Source organism: Mercenaria mercenaria, unplaced genomic scaffold (genome assembly GCF_021730395.1).
Source record: "Mercenaria mercenaria strain notata unplaced genomic scaffold, MADL_Memer_1 contig_3449, whole genome shotgun sequence".
In the NCBI taxonomy this organism is placed as follows: domain Eukaryota; kingdom Metazoa; phylum Mollusca; class Bivalvia; order Venerida; family Veneridae; genus Mercenaria; species Mercenaria mercenaria.
Genome location: NW_026461587.1, coordinates 23,848 through 41,228, shown reverse-complemented (window position 1 = coordinate 41,228; position 17,381 = coordinate 23,848). Strand labels below are relative to the sequence as shown.

General features: G+C 34.0%; 1 protein-coding gene across 1 annotated transcript; it reads left to right on the top strand.

Annotated features, from left to right (window-relative positions):
* Positions 1-513: 513 nt before the first annotated feature.
* On the top strand, positions 514-16,092 carry LOC128553069 (uncharacterized). The gene is made up of 5 exons (XM_053534178.1): positions 514-693; positions 6,667-6,880; positions 7,626-7,667; positions 8,783-8,824; positions 15,807-16,092. The coding sequence occupies exons 1-5, from the start codon at positions 547-549 to the stop codon at positions 15,893-15,895; spliced, it is 534 nt and encodes a 177-aa protein (XP_053390153.1). The 5' UTR covers positions 514-546; the 3' UTR covers positions 15,896-16,092.
* Positions 16,093-17,381: the final 1,289 nt, after the last annotated feature.

Sequence of the window (17,381 nt, the reverse complement as noted above, 5' to 3'; positions counted from 1 at the left end):
ATGCAAGACTATTTACGTAATAGGTCTTGCAGATAATGCAATATGTATTTACGTAAACTCGATCTAAAATTGTACATGTTTGTAACAGACATTGATTCCGACATATAACTAGATACCATATTATTTACCGCTTTGAAAACTAGTACTGCCTTGTGGTATTTACGTCTGTCAAGGAAAGATGTCTCTAGAATGATTGATCAGTTCTTCCTTTTGTAACTTACAAACGTTCTTTATATATTTTTGTTCCCTATACCCAATTTTGTACACCACTTGTCTATTATAGGCAAAATATATACTTAATAAAACAACTTTGACAAAATCTTTTTATCCGAAAACACTGAACCTTTTCAAAATAATTTCAGATATTTTCCTAGCATACCTATCTACAGAAACTGTTCAAGCGAGCTGTGTAACTCAGGTGAGCGATCTAGGTCCATTATGAATATAAGTGACACAGTCAATAAGGCGGTGATTCAAAAGCAATATCTGATACAATTAACTTATTAGTTTACAGATGCGGTAAAGGAAGTGCAAAGAGCACTGGACATGTGTAGTTGCGAAACACTCAACGCTCTACTGGAATCTGAACAATTGTCGGGCAAAGCAAGAATGAAATTAATAAACGATCAACGATATTTACTTATATGTAATCGTGATAGGGAGAAGTATTTTGAAGGATACAGAAAGCGTAGGGTAGGTGTCTTTATCTATATATTAGCTTAAAAACATACCGCAGCCAAATATTATCATTCTTCACATGTAAGACATTATGAAAGATATTGAGTTCTTTACTGAAGACTATGACAAATGTGGAAAAAGAATTTAGATGAATAGACACTGGAGTTCCTCTCTCAAGAAATAAAATACAAATCGTTTTGATTTCTGTATTCCAACCCTTTTAGTCTTGTATTACCATCTGCGATTCCTCTACACCTAAAATCTCATGAAATTAAGCTTAAGTGATGAATTGATTATGGGACAAATTTAAGTTCCCTTTGTGAAATATAGCTTTTTGTAGTCATAAGCACTATAACTTGTTTAGATATTCTAAAGATCTTTTCAAAAAGGGATAGGTTTGTGTTATTTTCAAAATTTCAATAAAACTGAGATAATTCTTTTGAAAAGAAAAGTTCATAAAACATTATTCGCCACCATATGTACAAGTTATGCATTAGTGGGACTAACCCACACATTTTAGGCGAAAAATATTTTCTCTCCAAAATCTATAAAAAGTGAGTACTCTGAAAGTGCCAAGTGGTACAAACTTATTGACATAAGATTTTTTCAAGATATTCTTATAAATAACCACAAATATTGTGCCGTTGTAACGCTTTTGAAATAATGCTGAAAAGTTACATTCTTTTTGCTTTTTTACCAATACCTGATTTTTATTTTCACCCGCTTTACCATTTTTCAGTGTCATATATACATTCTATGCAAATGTATTTGAAATAAACATGTTGAAACATTTTAACCTAACTACAGGCGAGTAGCCCTATCTCAAACTGACCAATAACTTTCAGTCAATCCGTATTTGGATTATCAGTGGCTATCTGGACACCTGTGGCAGCCGTTTCCCTTTTACAATTAAGATTATAAAAAAAGGAATCTTATTTATCTAAAATTTACGGCTTCTAAACACTAGCGCCACCACCAAAACGTGATGATAAGGAATGGAGCTGTCGGCATTTTCAGTTATAACCGGTCTAATATTGTAAACGGGTAAGTAAACTCTACAATTGTTTTATAATTTAATAGATAGACCTTATTTCGAAAATTGGAGAATGTAGTGCCGTGTACAAATGCTTTTACTACAAGTTTACTGTAATTGTGTTAAAATATCATGTAAATTGGCATGTCAAGAGCTTTTCTGTTGTTTCGGACCTTTGCACATGTTGATATATGTTTGTATTCCAACCACATTTCGATGCTTAGAAATCTATAAGAACATAATCGAGCATGCAGATTATCTAAATGCTTATGATACTTTTAAATGCGAACGTCAAAAGTAATTTCTTTTAATGTTCAAAACCGGTTACTGAAGGAGCTCCGATCCTGTTGTGGAGACCCGACTTTAGCTAATATCTTGTTGGTATATTAATATACTTGTAATTTAAACTCCTTTTGGGTCCTTTCAGTTCTGCACGCGGAAGAAGGTCGTTTCCAAATAAAGTTCAGAGTTTTTTTTAATTTTTAATGGAAGGAATCCTCGATTGTATATACTTCCTGATGTTTAATAACCCACCCAAACCTTTTTTTGCTTGTTAAATGCTCTCCATGTTTTCCTTTTGCTTTATAGTTTCAGATACATCAAGTATTCAGATGTGTTCAAGTTCGGCCTACCCACTTCCTTGCCTTCAGTCGTTACAGCTTCACATGCAATATTGACAAGTATATTGAAGAATAATGAAAGTTTCCACATGCTTTTATAGAGAGTGTTTAATTTCCTGAACTGTGAAATGTGTAGGTAAAATATATGAACGTTTAAATTTGTTACTTATTACATATGCCTGTTTTTATGTTCCTGATCTCCGTTGAATTCTGATCCCATGTTCGGCGGTTAGGTCAGCCTGCGCAAATATATCTTAACCTTATGTAATAAGAATTTTCTTTGTTTCAAGTATACTGTATTAGTCCTCTGTTCCCAGGGTCTTGACATCTGCATTTTTTAACCATATACTATATATGAGCCGCACCATGAAAAACAAACATAGTGCATTTGCGACCAGCATAGATCACGATCAGCCTGCGCATCCGCACAGTCTGGTCAGGATCAATACTGTTCGCTAACAGTTTCTCTAATTGCAATAGGGTTTGAAAGCGAACAGCATGGATCCTGAACAAACTGTGCGGATGCGCAGTCTGGCCTGGATCCTTGCTGGTCGCAAATGCACTATGTTGGTTTTCTCATGGTGCGGCTCATATCATATGTATTTGTATATTGACATTTTTGTGAAGCTGTGACCAATTTCTGCCAAACATTAATCTAAACGAAATTGTATAATAAATTGCCATTATGATAGTACTTTGTTAATAGTAAAATAATGTAATCATACCACTGTCTTGAGTTGTTCTTATATAGTATTATTATTGTTCTGTGCTATCTTCAGTAATGAAATCTCCTTTAAAAGAGGTATGCCAGTATTTTGTTGAAAATGGTGGTGTTATCACATCAGTGGTCGAGCTATACGATAGTGATGGCGCTCTGGCGTGTTGTTAGTGTTAAAGGTCTGACAAGAAATAAGTAGTTTTATTCATGAGAAATACGGTATGCTTCCTGGGATTTCATTCACCTATTTATTCTCATGTCCTAAAGGATATTTTAGAATTAAGAGAAGTATGTGTGCAATCAATTAGTGAACGATTCAATTTTGAATCACACAAAACCTTTATATACTATGATAAATTCTGCATACACTGTTTTTCTATTGCAGATGTGGCTTTTAAAGCGAATAAGGACAAGTGGGCCTCTCAAAACAACCAAAAAGAAGAACAATATCTTCCCAAGACTTAAAGTAATAGTTCTAGTAAACACAAGAACACCACGGGAGGCAAGTTCTGCAACAACAAAACAAACTCTATAAAAATGTCGTCATAGAAAAGGACTAAATTTGTTCATCGATCAAAAGATTTGTAATAACAAGTGAAATCACCTTTCAAACAGCGCACAACTTTTGCAAGTCATTCAATATCAAATTAAAAAGCACTTAAAGAAATTATGGCAATCAATATGAAGAACTTCTTGAAAATTTTGGCGAAATGAATAAGTGTGACATCTAATTGCATTCATTTGGTGCACAAAACACTCTGTCATGAATAAGGTAGATAAATTGACTGATTCAAAAAGAAATATGAGGCGGAAACCGTTTTCGAGAGATTAAATCTTCTTGAAATATTTGATGTTGAAAAAGACGCTCAACCCGAACACACAGAAACTTACCGAAATATTTGAAAAAAAAGAAAATGCAAAAAATAAAAAATAAATTAAAGCGAATTTGCTTTGAATCTGTCGCCACCGAGTTAAGTCGGAGTCGAAAAAAATAGTCTCGATAATATCATGTAGGCTGTTTGTCGAATGCAATAAAACGATTCTATGTGAATAACGTTCGACAGGTTGAATATGTATAAAGACACATTTTTATGGAGAAACACAATCATGGCTATATGAAATGTAATTTAATGTAACTTACTATGTTTTAAAATGATTGTCTATGTACTGTTTTATCTTTTCTGATTTAACTTTTTGTCAGAAAATTTTCAGTTATAAGAGAAAGAAAATGTGTTCAGATCTAAAACAATTCGTTAGCACAGGCAAATAAGGCCTCAGCGCCACCATTACTGTATACTGCCATCACTAATGCGATATTTACCACAACACCGTGCCAATTTGGTTGTTCCTAATCCCCGTGCCGTACCCGTACCGTACATCCGTAACTACCTACATCTATGACATCAAAATACTTCAGAAACACATAAAAATCCGCTTCCGCTTATTAAGATCTGCCGTTTGATAATTTGATATATCTTTAGGTCACATGCTCAAATCATTGACGTCTAAACACTGAAAAGCGTTCCCGTAGAGAAGTCTTTAACCTGCACCTTTCAAACTTAGTTGAGTGATTGGACAAATGGAGTAGATAACCCTTATTGCTTTCAAGATCAATATGTTAAAGGTTAAGGATGCAGCAGCCGAATTGATTCCTCTCTGTTTCTTCCTTTAAGAGTACAAAAAAAAAAAACGGTTTCTTCAGTCACACTTTCAGCGAGCGTATTCCAGATTTTCCTCAGGTGAGCGACCTAGAGCCATTTGATCCTCATGTTTACTATCTTTGCCTTAAGCTGTGGACAAAAACAGAGTACTGTCAAAGATTTTGGCTGAATATATATCCTTATTGGAAATACAAACTGGTTACGTATTTCGTACCGGCCTGCGTTCTATAAATGCCTGCCACACCCCACATCTTTGTAATTTAATTCAAGCCAAATCTAATATAGTGACCTACAAATTTTCTTTTAGTTTTAAATTAGGTAGACAAATGCTTACATTTCAAATTGATACTAGTCATTGTACTTTTATGAAATTCATGGTAGGAGTATGGCAATTTTGAAAAGTGTTCAAAATAGCATCATATCTCCGGACAAATAAAACTTAAACAGTGCTGGTAACCTAGTATTTTTATTTCATTTTTCAATACATCATAACACGATCTTGTTATACAGAACATTTCATCAAAATCTGTTATTGCGAAAAAAATGACGAAACTGCCGCGAGCGTCTTTAACTTTAATGTTTGCCTGTGTAAGCATTATACATATTTAGACCATTTGCAGGCTCTACAATGTTCATAAAATGTGTCTATGCATAGGAATGTAGTTTGAATACAGACATATATCAAAATACGTAAACATTCGCATCAGGAGAAAAGCTCTTCGCACAATAATTCACAGAATATCGAAACACAACTACAATTAGCCTGTAGTAAAAGTGTTTCTACACGGCACTACATTCTCCGATTTTCACAATAAGTTACATCAGTAAAAACATAAGAAAGAATGATGATCCTTACAATTTTAAAAAGTGACAGCTGCACCACGGTAATCTCGACAGCTCATCTCCTTATCACCTTTTTTTTGGTAGTGGCGCTAGGGTTTAGTAGACGTGAAATTTGTCATTCATTTTTGTAGTTTATAAAATTTGACAGCATTGGGTAAGTTTAACGTTGTTCGTTACTGAACATACCTACATTTTTGTTCCCTATAACAATAGTTCGATATGTAACTTCAAAACATTTACTCTTAAATACTTGGTGAGGCCAGGCTAGCTGGACCAATTTTCATATATTTTTTGTATGATTTTGCAGAGGTTTGTATCAGCAAAATGAAGGACACTCCTTTACATTCATTTTACATTATATAACGCAATACAGAAAACGGTACAGTACTTTAATTTCTTAAATGGAAACTGTTTTGTACAGTACACCTCTTGTTTTTCTGAACTTGCTCCAGCACTAGGTAAATTGAAATACTGTCTAGGGCAAGCTTAAACATTAATATCCCTAAATAAATATACATTAGAAATCATTTAATTTTTGTGCGTTATTTGTCACCTGGTATTGTCATAACTTATTGAAAATTTCGAAGGTCAACAAAGTTATAGACATGCAAGTGGTGTACATGATGCTGTTGTGTTTTCCTTTGATATGACGTTAAAACGTTATACAATGTTTATTCCAACTTGACAATACTTCCGACATCAGTATAACCATGACACATCACCGGGACAAAATGTATATGCAAAATGTACATAGTTAACTACACTTTCTGATTATCTAGTTCTTACTTACGAAGAATGTTCAAACGCGGCAATAAAATGTATAGGACTGAAAATTCTATTAAATGGAACTGTAGAGGCAGTTGCAGGTTTGCAAACAAAATCAGAGGGGAACTACTATAACACATATTTCTGCATAGTTCAAGTAATGTAAAATATTTTATTATTTCTGCTTGCCCAGTGCCCCAAGTAGCCCCGGTCGCCCGTATCACATTAGTTTGAAACTAGAAAGGCATATCTCGAACGATGTGCAACTAAGCTCAATAGAAACCAGACTGCCAAACTGTATAATCTCTTTGATTAAAGTAACTGTGTATACATGTCTTACTATTTCAGAACAGAAGGAAGTGCATAAAAGCAATCCAGAAAAATAACGTCGACTTCTTGACCTTTGTCGTAGTCATATTTATTTACTCATTGGTTTCTGTTCTGTTCGCTTCTTGGGCGAACTTTATGGAGTGGTATCATATGCTTCTGATTGAGATAGCAGTAGCCATCGTAATGGTTGTGGGTGTAATGATTTGTTGTTTCAATTGTAGAGGAAAGCAAGGTAATTTTCTTTTGCATACATACGTCTGGGTTTTTGTTACAACAGTAATTTTTTAAAATATGAACGTTATTACATACCTATCATACCTAATACAATTATGATCATTTAATTCTCAATATATTAGGGATGTATAGAAGCGTATATGGTACACCCTGATGACGATATCATTTTTTCTATTTTGAAATGAGGTAAGACGACATGTGCACATATAACGAGTCATGCTGTCAAAAGAGAACTAAACTTGCCGCACTAGTTACACGACTGACTTTATTACATAAACTAAACGACAAAATCACATATTGTAGATGCCTACTTATACTTATATAACAAGGCAACATAAACTTTGTCTACAAAGAGTGTTTATCTATGTTTGTTTACAAACGTTTCAAGCTTTTCAACATAAAACTTCCCAACATGACCAGAAATACTAGTCATTTGAACATGCAGCATCACGCCATTTGATGGTTGGTATTTAGAGTCATTCGTCGGAGTTGGGCGATAGTGGATGTCTGCTAAAAGTGCGATATTGTAATCAAACTTGGTATACACTTAGCTTTCTAGGAGGTACAGACATGCGTTCTGGTTGTTGGGGTCGTGGTTAATGTCACCATTATAAACAAGAACTGCGTTTGAGAAACACACCTGATCTTGTTTGTACACAAGGATGTTTATATAAAAAATTAAAAAAGTAAAAGTATGTCAACATTTCTAACTCAAATTATTATTTGCGACTTTGTTTCAACAGGACGAAACGAATTGGATGAAGTTACTTGCAAGAAGAAAAATGGTAAGATTTCTACAATAAACTCTTGTATCAAATGCGATGAAGTTGACTCACCTTTCTTACTTGGTACAGAAGGTAAATAGAATAAAATAGGGTTATTATAACAGTAGCTTGATCTGGGATGCAGTATTCGGGTCGTGTGGATTTTGCCAGATCCGACCTTGCAAAATACACGAGAGCCGAATACATTCCCAGATCTAGCTACTGTTATAATGACCCTTTTATTATATACCTTTACCATTTTGATGCTTGTTTTGTTCTTCAACGAAATCTCCAATATTTATCGAAATTAAATGGAACTTAATGTAGTTTTTATGTGCGCTATTTATAGAAATGTGCCGGGTCATGCATATTAATGAAAATAGTCCGGCAGCATACAATACGGAAAGTACAATACGGAATTTAAAAGTACAATACGGATTTTTTGTCTGTCGGTTCATATTTAATTGTGAAATACAAGATGTTTTGTTACAGAATTTATACAGGTATATAATAAATACTTATAATGTATGTCTTAATCAGAGTTGTATGTTTCGATTTTTTGTGTAATTGGTATAGTAACTGCTTAGTCAGTTTTTCAGCTTGATCATTTCGGCTGGGGTGTTTCATACTTCCGCTTTCATAGCTTTGGGTATCAAGCCTGATACTAAACTAAACGACAAAATCACATATTGTAGATGCCTACTTATACTTATATAACAAGGCAACATAAACTTTGTCTTCAAAGAGTGTTTATCTATGTTTGTTTACAAACGTTTCAAGCTTTTCAACATAAAACTTCCCAACATGACCAGAAATACTAGTCATTTGAACATGCAGCATCACGCCATTTGATGGTTGGTATTTAGAGTCATTCGTCGGAGTTGGGCGATATTGGATGTCTGCTAAAAGTGCGATATTGTAATCAAACTTGGTATATACATAGCTTTCTAGGAGGTACAGACATGCGTTCTGGTTGTTGGGGTCGTGGTCAATGTCACCATTATAAACAAGAACTGCGTTTGAGAAACACACCTGATCTTGTTTGTACACAAGGATGTTTATATAAAAAATTAAAAAAGTAAAAAATATGTCAACATTTCTAACTCAAATTATTATTTGCGACTTTGTTTCAACAGGACGAAACGAATTGGATGAAGTTACTTGCAAGAAGAAAAATGGTAAGATTTCTACAATAAACTCTTGTATCAAATGCGATGAAGCTGACTCACCTTTCTTACTTGGTACAGAAGGTAAATAGAATAAAATAGGGTTATTATAACAGTAGCTTGATCTTGGATGCAGTATTCGGGTCGTGTGTATTTTGCCAGATCGGATCTCCCGAGGCGCGCAAGCGCCGAGTGTGATCCGACCTTGCAAAATACACGAGAGCCGAATACAGTCCCAGATCTAGCTACTGTTATAATGACCCTTTTATTATATACCTTTACCATTTTGATGCTTGTTTTGTTCTTCAACGAAATCTTCAATGTTTATCGAAATTAAATTAGTGAAGTTTTTATGTGCGCTATTTATAGAAATGTGCCGTGTCATGCATATTAATGAAAATAGTCCGGCAGCATACAATACGGAATTTAAAAGTACAATACGGATTTTTTGTCTGTCTGTTCATATTTAATTGTGAAATACAATCCGATTTTTTACAGAATTTATATAGGTATATAATAAATACTTATATTGTATGTCTTTGGGTATATTGAATTAGTTTGAATTCTGTGTGGAAAATTTGGCAATAATATTGATTGTATTTAAGTTTGACCAGGACAGGACTTGGAAAATTCATGTATATGATAATAGGATTTTACTAATAGTTTACATTTTCTGGGTGTTTTAATTGTTACATGGCGGTCATGGTTTTTATACATCCAGATAATTTAGACAGTCTTGGTAGAAGGTCACAGAATGACCATTTGTGTGAGATTATATAAAAGTCGGACTTCAGGAACTGACTCAAGATGAAGTGAAAACACTCATCAATGAATTGAATACTACGTCTTTAGAGCTAGATATTATGCCAACACGTATTCTGAAATCATATGTAGATGAAACTCTCCCTAGTATCACTAAATTGGTGAATATCTCACTACAACAAGGTGTTTTTCCTGTGAAATACAAACAAGCAGTTGTTAGACCTTTGCTCAAAAAGCAGGTCAGGAACTGGAGCCTCCAATTATTGTCCTGTGAGTAATTTATAATTTCTATCAAAACTTATTGAGAAAGCTGTTCTTTACAGATTAAACAAACATTTAAATCAAAACAGTCTTTTGCCTAAGAACCAGTCTGCATATAGGAAATACCTCTCATCTGAATCTGCGCTGATTCGTTTGTTAAATGTTCTTCTAAGTTGTATGGAGAAAAAGGAAGTCACGGCCCTTATTGCAATTGACTTAAGTGCGGCATTTGACACTGTCGACCACAACATTTTTATAGATGCCCTTGACACAGTATGGTGTCTGTGAAACAGCTCTTCAATGGGTAGACTCCTACTTAAGGACTCGTATTTGTAAGATTAATATCAACAATGTGTATTCATCAGACGGCCATCTTGATTGCAGTGTGCCCCAAGGCAGTTGCCTTGGTCAGTGGTTGTATCTCACCTATGCTGGAACTCTTTTTGGTGTCATTTCAAAATCCATATCAGTCTACGGTTTTGTTGATGATCATATAGCAAATAAAAGCTTTCGTCCTACATCTGTTTCCATAGAATCACAAGCGATCGGAGACCTTGAACGGTGCGCAGTTATAATCAATGACTGGATGAATAGAAACAAACTGAAAATGAACACTTCAAAAACTGAATTTATTACGTTTGGTAGCAGACCTCAATTGAACAAATGTTTTACGAATTCGTTTAACATTGTTTGTGATGATATCAAACGAGAAAGCACAATTATATATCTCGGTGCATTTCTTGACGAAACCTTGAACTTTAAAGATCATGTAAACCGCAAATGTCATACAGCCAATGCTGTTCCATACAACAAGTGCAAAACATTCAATGATAGAGGTTTCTGTACTATTAGTCAAAAACTGTGGAATGAGCTGCCATTAGAACTATGCAAAAGTAAATCACTTGGCACATTAAAAAAATCACTGTATTTCAGAGACATTGTGTCATTGTTTTACATTTTTTGATATCTGTTTTATATGCGATAGCAGAAGGTGGTAGTTTATAATTTTTTGTAAAAGGTTTTACATTTCAACATTTATATTTTCAAGGTTTGTTGAATTAAGGTATTTGACCCCTAATAGTTATGTTTAAAAATGGCATTTGCTTAGTATATTCTTTAAGTTGACCGTGTTTCGCACTGTGTTAATTTTTAAACAACTTTTACCGTGCCGTTTTTTTTTATAAATTTTGTATAATTTATGGTATGTCAAGTAGAGACCAATCTCAAAGTGATGGCCACTATCTAAAACGTTTGCAGAGATTAATTGTGATAAAAGAAACATCAGACTATTGGTAAACAATTGTAAAACACAAATAAAACTGTCAATATTTTTTTTTCTAGGGTGCCTCAAGTAAACGGATTTACTGAGACAGAATATTAACTCCAACACTGAAAAATTAAGATCGACTCTTCTGGGATTGTTTTAAATTTTGCTCACTGAATTCAAAAATAACCTTGGGGCAGAAGTAAAACCTACCTACATTTCTTCCACAATATGTACTCTAAAGAGTAAAGGCAAAATAGAGAACTTTTACAGCATGTAACTCAGTATTTTTCAAGCTGTCTAACTCTGCCCCCTTCTGTTTCAGAGGTAAATTCACTTTGAACTGCAAAAAATCGCTCATCAAGTGAAACATTTTCAGTTTTGTACAATAAATGAATAATATGTCTTGAAAAAAGTAAAAACTTACTAGAAAAAAATTGGTCCCAGTGGGGCTTGAACTCGAAGTAGGTTTATGGTGGGAATTGAATACTCTTCAAAAAGGAGGTACTCTATTACAGGTCTAATACTTTAAACAGGCTCTATGGATACGGTAGTGTGTAGTATTTCGTTTTTCAAATGATCTGTGATGACACTATTAACCAGGGGTTTGAACCTCTATATGCAGTCCGCCTGGGCGTACTATGTAAGGCTTTAAGCACTGGTATTCGCAGTAGGGGTAAAATAACCTCAGGGGGAACGGTGCGGTCATGACCTTTTGTTTCAATAAGGTTATGCTTGTTATTATGATTATTATTATTGTCGTTATTATTATTAATATTATTATTATTATTATTATTATGTACAACGGCATTGAATATGTCATTGTATAGTATAATCAAATTATTCAGTTTCAGTTTATGATAGTTAGAATTTACAAACACTACTTAGCACCCTTTCAATATGTTATGCTGATAAGATACAAGTAAGATAACACCGACACAACTTGTGATAAATAATTCATTTACCTGTCTTCAGAAACTGTCTTTACTTATTGTGTGAGAAACTGGAAATGTTTGATACTTTATGTGTGTAACATGCAAATCGAAACTCGTTCACTTTTAGGTCAGCTCGAGATCTGACTCTTCAGAAGATCCTGTAGCATGTTTTGCGTCAATGATGAAGTCTCATTAAGTCTTTTTTTTAAATTACTTGGCATAAATATTTACCATAATGAGACAATGTGTCATGTGCAAGACCTAGAACCCTAGCTCCTAGGTCAATGTCACACTTAGAAGTCAAAGGTTAACAGCGTTTGTTTCGTGGCCAGTTCATACCTCTGCAATTCATCAAGAGATTTTGAAATAACTTTGCATAAATGTTCCCCATAACGAGACGACGTGTCAAGTGCAAGATCTAGACCCCTAGCTCTAAGGTCAATGTCACACTTAGAGGTTAAAGGTTAACATGGTCTGTTTCCTGTCCGGTCTATAATTCTACTATCGATGAAAGGATTTTAAAATTACTTGGCATAAATGTACCCTATATTAAGATGATGTGTCACGCGCAAGACTCGGACCCCTAGCTCCGAGGTCAATGTACACTTAGAAATCAAATGTTAATATGGTCTGTTTCTTGTCCGGTCAGCAAGGGATTTTGAAATAACTTGGCACAAATGTTCCCTATAATAAGTTGATGTCTCATGCGCAAGACCCATACCACTAGCTCCAAGGTCAAGGTTACGTTTAGAGAAAAAAAAATTTTTGTCTGGTCACAAATTGATTCAATTCATACCTATACAATATTGGCATATTTTGTGCAGACAACTGTAGCATTCTTTGGCACATCTCGGGGACATTTGTCACTTATAGCTCTTGTTATTTCATGTTTTGACTAGGTTTACCCATTTTATAGTTTCTTTCCAATGAAAAACAGAAATATTTGGTAATTTTCACTGTGAAAATACCAAATATATTTCACTCTTTTACTAACATTTCGATAATGTAATGTTGTTTATTATTTTGCCAGAAACGTTGAAGGCGCTACCGAATAAAAGTAGAAAAATGACTGAGATTGCAGTTTTTTATAATTCCAAAATATATATACCTAAAACCTTCTACATACTATGATGTCATTAATGTTCTAGGAGGCTGATTCTCTTTGATTTCGTTGTTATCGAAAGAATCATTCAATGAAAATAAAATCCGACGAACAAGTAAGTTTCTATTTATCATAAGTTCAAAATTTGGAATCCGTGAATTAATATCTCCACGAAATAGCCGTTTCAACCAAAAATTCAAAGCCTTGAGAGTTTGGTGGTTGCGGGTTATGGTAGATTTCTTTTCTGTTTAAATGCCAATACATCTATGAGACACAAATACAAATGTGCCTCATATCTAAGATGAACTCTACCTGACCCCTGACATGAACATATCTAAATTGCCAATGATGTAACCAAGGGCTTACCTTATCATTGATAGATCTTGTATAATCTAAATGGTCAGTGTGAATGGATACAGGTTGAATAAGAACTGCTTCATCGCTGATAATTCATCCGCATTGTTGATGAATGGGACTATTCTGTGTAGCACAGGGGACATCCTTTGGATGTGATTAGGAATCAAATAAAGATGCTATATGATTGTCAGAAATACACTTGTAACTTTGGTAGCGGGGTAAACCCGCAACCAAAAACAATAATTTTTTACCTACAAAATAAAATGATTTTTCAGTAGACAGGATTTGTTCTGTTCTGTGTGTATATACGCGCCATAAAAAGTTAATAGAACTACTCATGTTAGCACTCAGTTTTTCTGAATACTTCCAAAAGTAAAAAAGGGCTGGATCATTATTCCTTATTTCAAATAAAGAAGGTAAAAACTTAACTTAAAACATCAACATTGAAACATTCTGGAACAATACAGATCTTCTGTAATTCGTCTTGGGAATATGATGAACCTCTGGTGGATGCAAATGAAGATAAACATGTAAGATCAAAATAAATAATGAAATAAGGAATAGAAAATTCCGCAAATGAAATGAGTTACAAGTCATGAAAACTCCTTTAATCAAATACGGACACGGCAATTAAATAATTGCAAAAAAATACTAGCAAAAGGTCAGAGAATAGGCTGAAAAGAGGCATTATGTTAATAACTAGACAAGACTTTAATGTCGAATGAATAAGCAATATTTGGAATGAAATTCACTAACATCTATTAAAAAAATAGGAATATTACTGTCATAAAATCTTTAATAACTACATGAGACTGGTTTGCCAATATTTCTCAAAAGAGGGGAACACAATTTATCATAAAAGTTGAGCATGTATCAGACAAGGAGCTCAATTTTAATGGGCCTAGATGGTCACATTCAGCACCGCTAGCTGAGCGACTACTAACAAATGTTGATATGGACGTACCGACGACGGTTTTGCCGGTAGTGGGGAATGGCCACCCTATAGGACTGGGTCCATATTCATGAACGTTTAAATTGAAACAAATCTTGAATTTTCTAGCAGGTTCATACCTATGTACTTTTGCTGAGCGTTCTGATTATTCAGAATTATCTAAAAAGCGTTTCAATGGTTTACTATCTTCTGCACTATATGTTTGGTTATTTATAAGAATATCTTGCAAAAATCTTTTGTCAACATGTTTGTTAGCAACTTTCAGATTACTCACTTTCATGGATTTTTGAAAGAAAGAAATGTTCGCCTAAAATGTGTAGGTTAGTCATTTTAATGATGGTCTTAGACCTTGGTTTTTTCGAATGTCGATCTACTACATGGACTTTTTGAATGTCGATTTACGACCTGAATGTGTTTTATTGTTGATCTATGATTGCAGGCCTTGGTCTGAAGTTTATTTTGATTTACGAGCTGAACAATTCCGAGTATCGATCTACGACCTAGGTTTTTATGTTAACTTGAGATTGCAGACCTGAGTCTCCATTGAATATCGATCTACGATCTGAACAATTTTAAAAATAGATTTTTTAAAGTTGATCTGAGATTGCAGACCTGGGTCTACTACGATTTAAAACTTGGGTTTCATCGAGTATCGATCTACGAGTACACACCTAGGTCTACATTGAATATCTATATACGGCCACAAGTATTCTGAAAATTGATCTACGATTGCAGACTGCGTCTACATTGAATGCCAAACTACGACCTAAACAATTTTTAAATTGAATGTCGATCTACGATTGTCGATCTCATAGACAATTTTACACAACTTATTAAATTTTGTATATTCAGAACACCTCAAATAAACTTAAATACGATCACTAGTCATAGTAAAGAATGACATGAATAACCGAGAAGATTCACATTTACAGACAAAAGGTAGATTTACCTCCAAAATCAAGATTTTACTTTTTATCATTTTTAGAAACCAAAATATGCTACAAAACTTGTTTTGTCGCTTCAATGAGACTAAACAGACCAGTCTGCAAAATATTAGGCTTTGTGCCACTACACTGACAAATTTAATTCATGAGATTTAACGCAAACAAAGAAAATCTCCAGCACATGAACTTTTGTTTCAAATTTCTGACCATTTGTTACAGCGGACCATTTCTCTCATTCAGTTGTACAGCATACCACTGTACGTCCTCCTCCTGATGTCATAGGAAACATGTTTTTAATTTTATTCATTTTTGTCCCATACGAGAGAGTACGACTTTTTGTTGTTTTATGCAGTGTTTGCCCTTGTTAAGTTTAATAGCTGGTATTCATATTATATAATTTCCTTTTTTACGTTTTAGATTCGACAAGTTCCTGTTGTATCAACGTCCAAAAAGATGAAGAGGAGTGTGGCGAATCTATGCGTTTGTTAAAAGAAGTACAAACTTGAATGTCGAACCAAATACGTGTCATCTTTACCTTGTATAACAGCCGATAGGTGTTTGTTTGTCTGTATATTTTAATCACTAACATAATTGATGTATGCTATGTGTACTATGTTATGAAGTATTTTCCTTTTTCACACAATATGTAATCAGATTTTTATTGGTCTAGAGTTTCTTGTAAATAAAATCAAGAGTTCTCTTTTCTATTCGTCTTATATATATCCAGAATTTAACATTTTACATCATCTCTTAAAGATCAATATCTTCCTCATTTCCACATTTAAGTTAACCACTCATACTGTTATTATTTATTTTTCAGTACAAGCATGTCATTTTTCAACTAATTCCAGTTATGTAACAACGATCAATTTCAGTTAAATCATATTTCATTACTATATACACGTAAACAGTGTACATAGAAAAACATTCGAAGTGACAAAAGCAAATGAATTGGGCCAAAATTTGTTCAACAATAGCACTTGACCCTCCCCAGATACTAGTACTGCCTTGTCCCCCGCAAGTAACAGACATATTTTCCTTCTACGAATAAGAAGGAAGGAAGAATGATTTAAGAGAAATTGTTTTATGTCAGTTCGTCGGGATGGCAAGGGGCAGTGCTATAGCTATTGCGTGACTTTTAAATACCATCGTGGCACTATGACACAATGTTTTTAGTTTCTGTATTTTTTCTATTTTTTAAACCAATCACATGCCAGACATTTTCAAAGTTTTCAAAGTGGGGATGGTACACGATTTAATGTGTCTGCAGACGTTCATACACAAAGCTAACGTGTTTTATCGCTATCCTTGCATAAAGAAAACATGACACGAAGACTAAATGCATGGCATTGTTTTCATAGGAGATGACTACGATTCAGGTTATATGTTATAGCGTCAAACGGCATAGCGGCGCACTGAAAAAGAAACCAACAGAAAACAGGCATCTGTTTGAAGGATGCCGTCAAAGATGTACATAAAAATCCTTGATAACGTGTAAGATTCGAAATAATATATCCCAAACAATGGTTTGTCGTTGAATAAAATCATTGTTTGGAGTTTAAATGCTTCGCCCTCGTGATATAATAATACGCATCTCAAGGACAAACAATTATTTTATTCAAGAGCAAATCACTGTCTGAGATGACGTAATAAATGTGACGTCAGAAAAATGAATATATATATATTTTTTTTTTCAGCCTTCTTTGTTTAATAGGAAAACAAATTTAGTCATGTTAGAATTTTTAATTACAATACTATTGTTCATGGAAACGGTCAAGATGTTTTAAATATCCATAACTGGGTCGCACAAATCAACAACATCGTTATTTCCAACATGGCATTGACAATATCTTTGCATATCACTTAAAAATTCTGTAAACAATAGCCCAATTTATAGAGTAATATTTTTACATTCGAGTTATTTTAGTACAAACAGTTGGTATCTTTTTAAATGCTGCTGTAAAAGAAAAATGAAGCATTGCCTTTATCCTC

What these genes read in the sequence shown, in the direction of transcription:
- LOC128553069 (XM_053534178.1), top strand. Translation starts at nt 547, where the DNA reads ATGTGTAGTTGCGAAACACTCAACGCTCTACTGGAATCTGAACAATTG. An exon ending in CAATTGTAGAGGAAAGCAAG is followed by an intron (nt 6,881 to 7,625) that starts GTAATTTTCTTT and finishes TTGTTTCAACAG; the next exon opens with GACGAAACGAATTGGATGAA. An exon ending in TACTTGCAAGAAGAAAAATG is followed by an intron (nt 8,825 to 15,806) that starts GTAAGATTTCTA and finishes TTTACGTTTTAG; the next exon opens with ATTCGACAAGTTCCTGTTGT.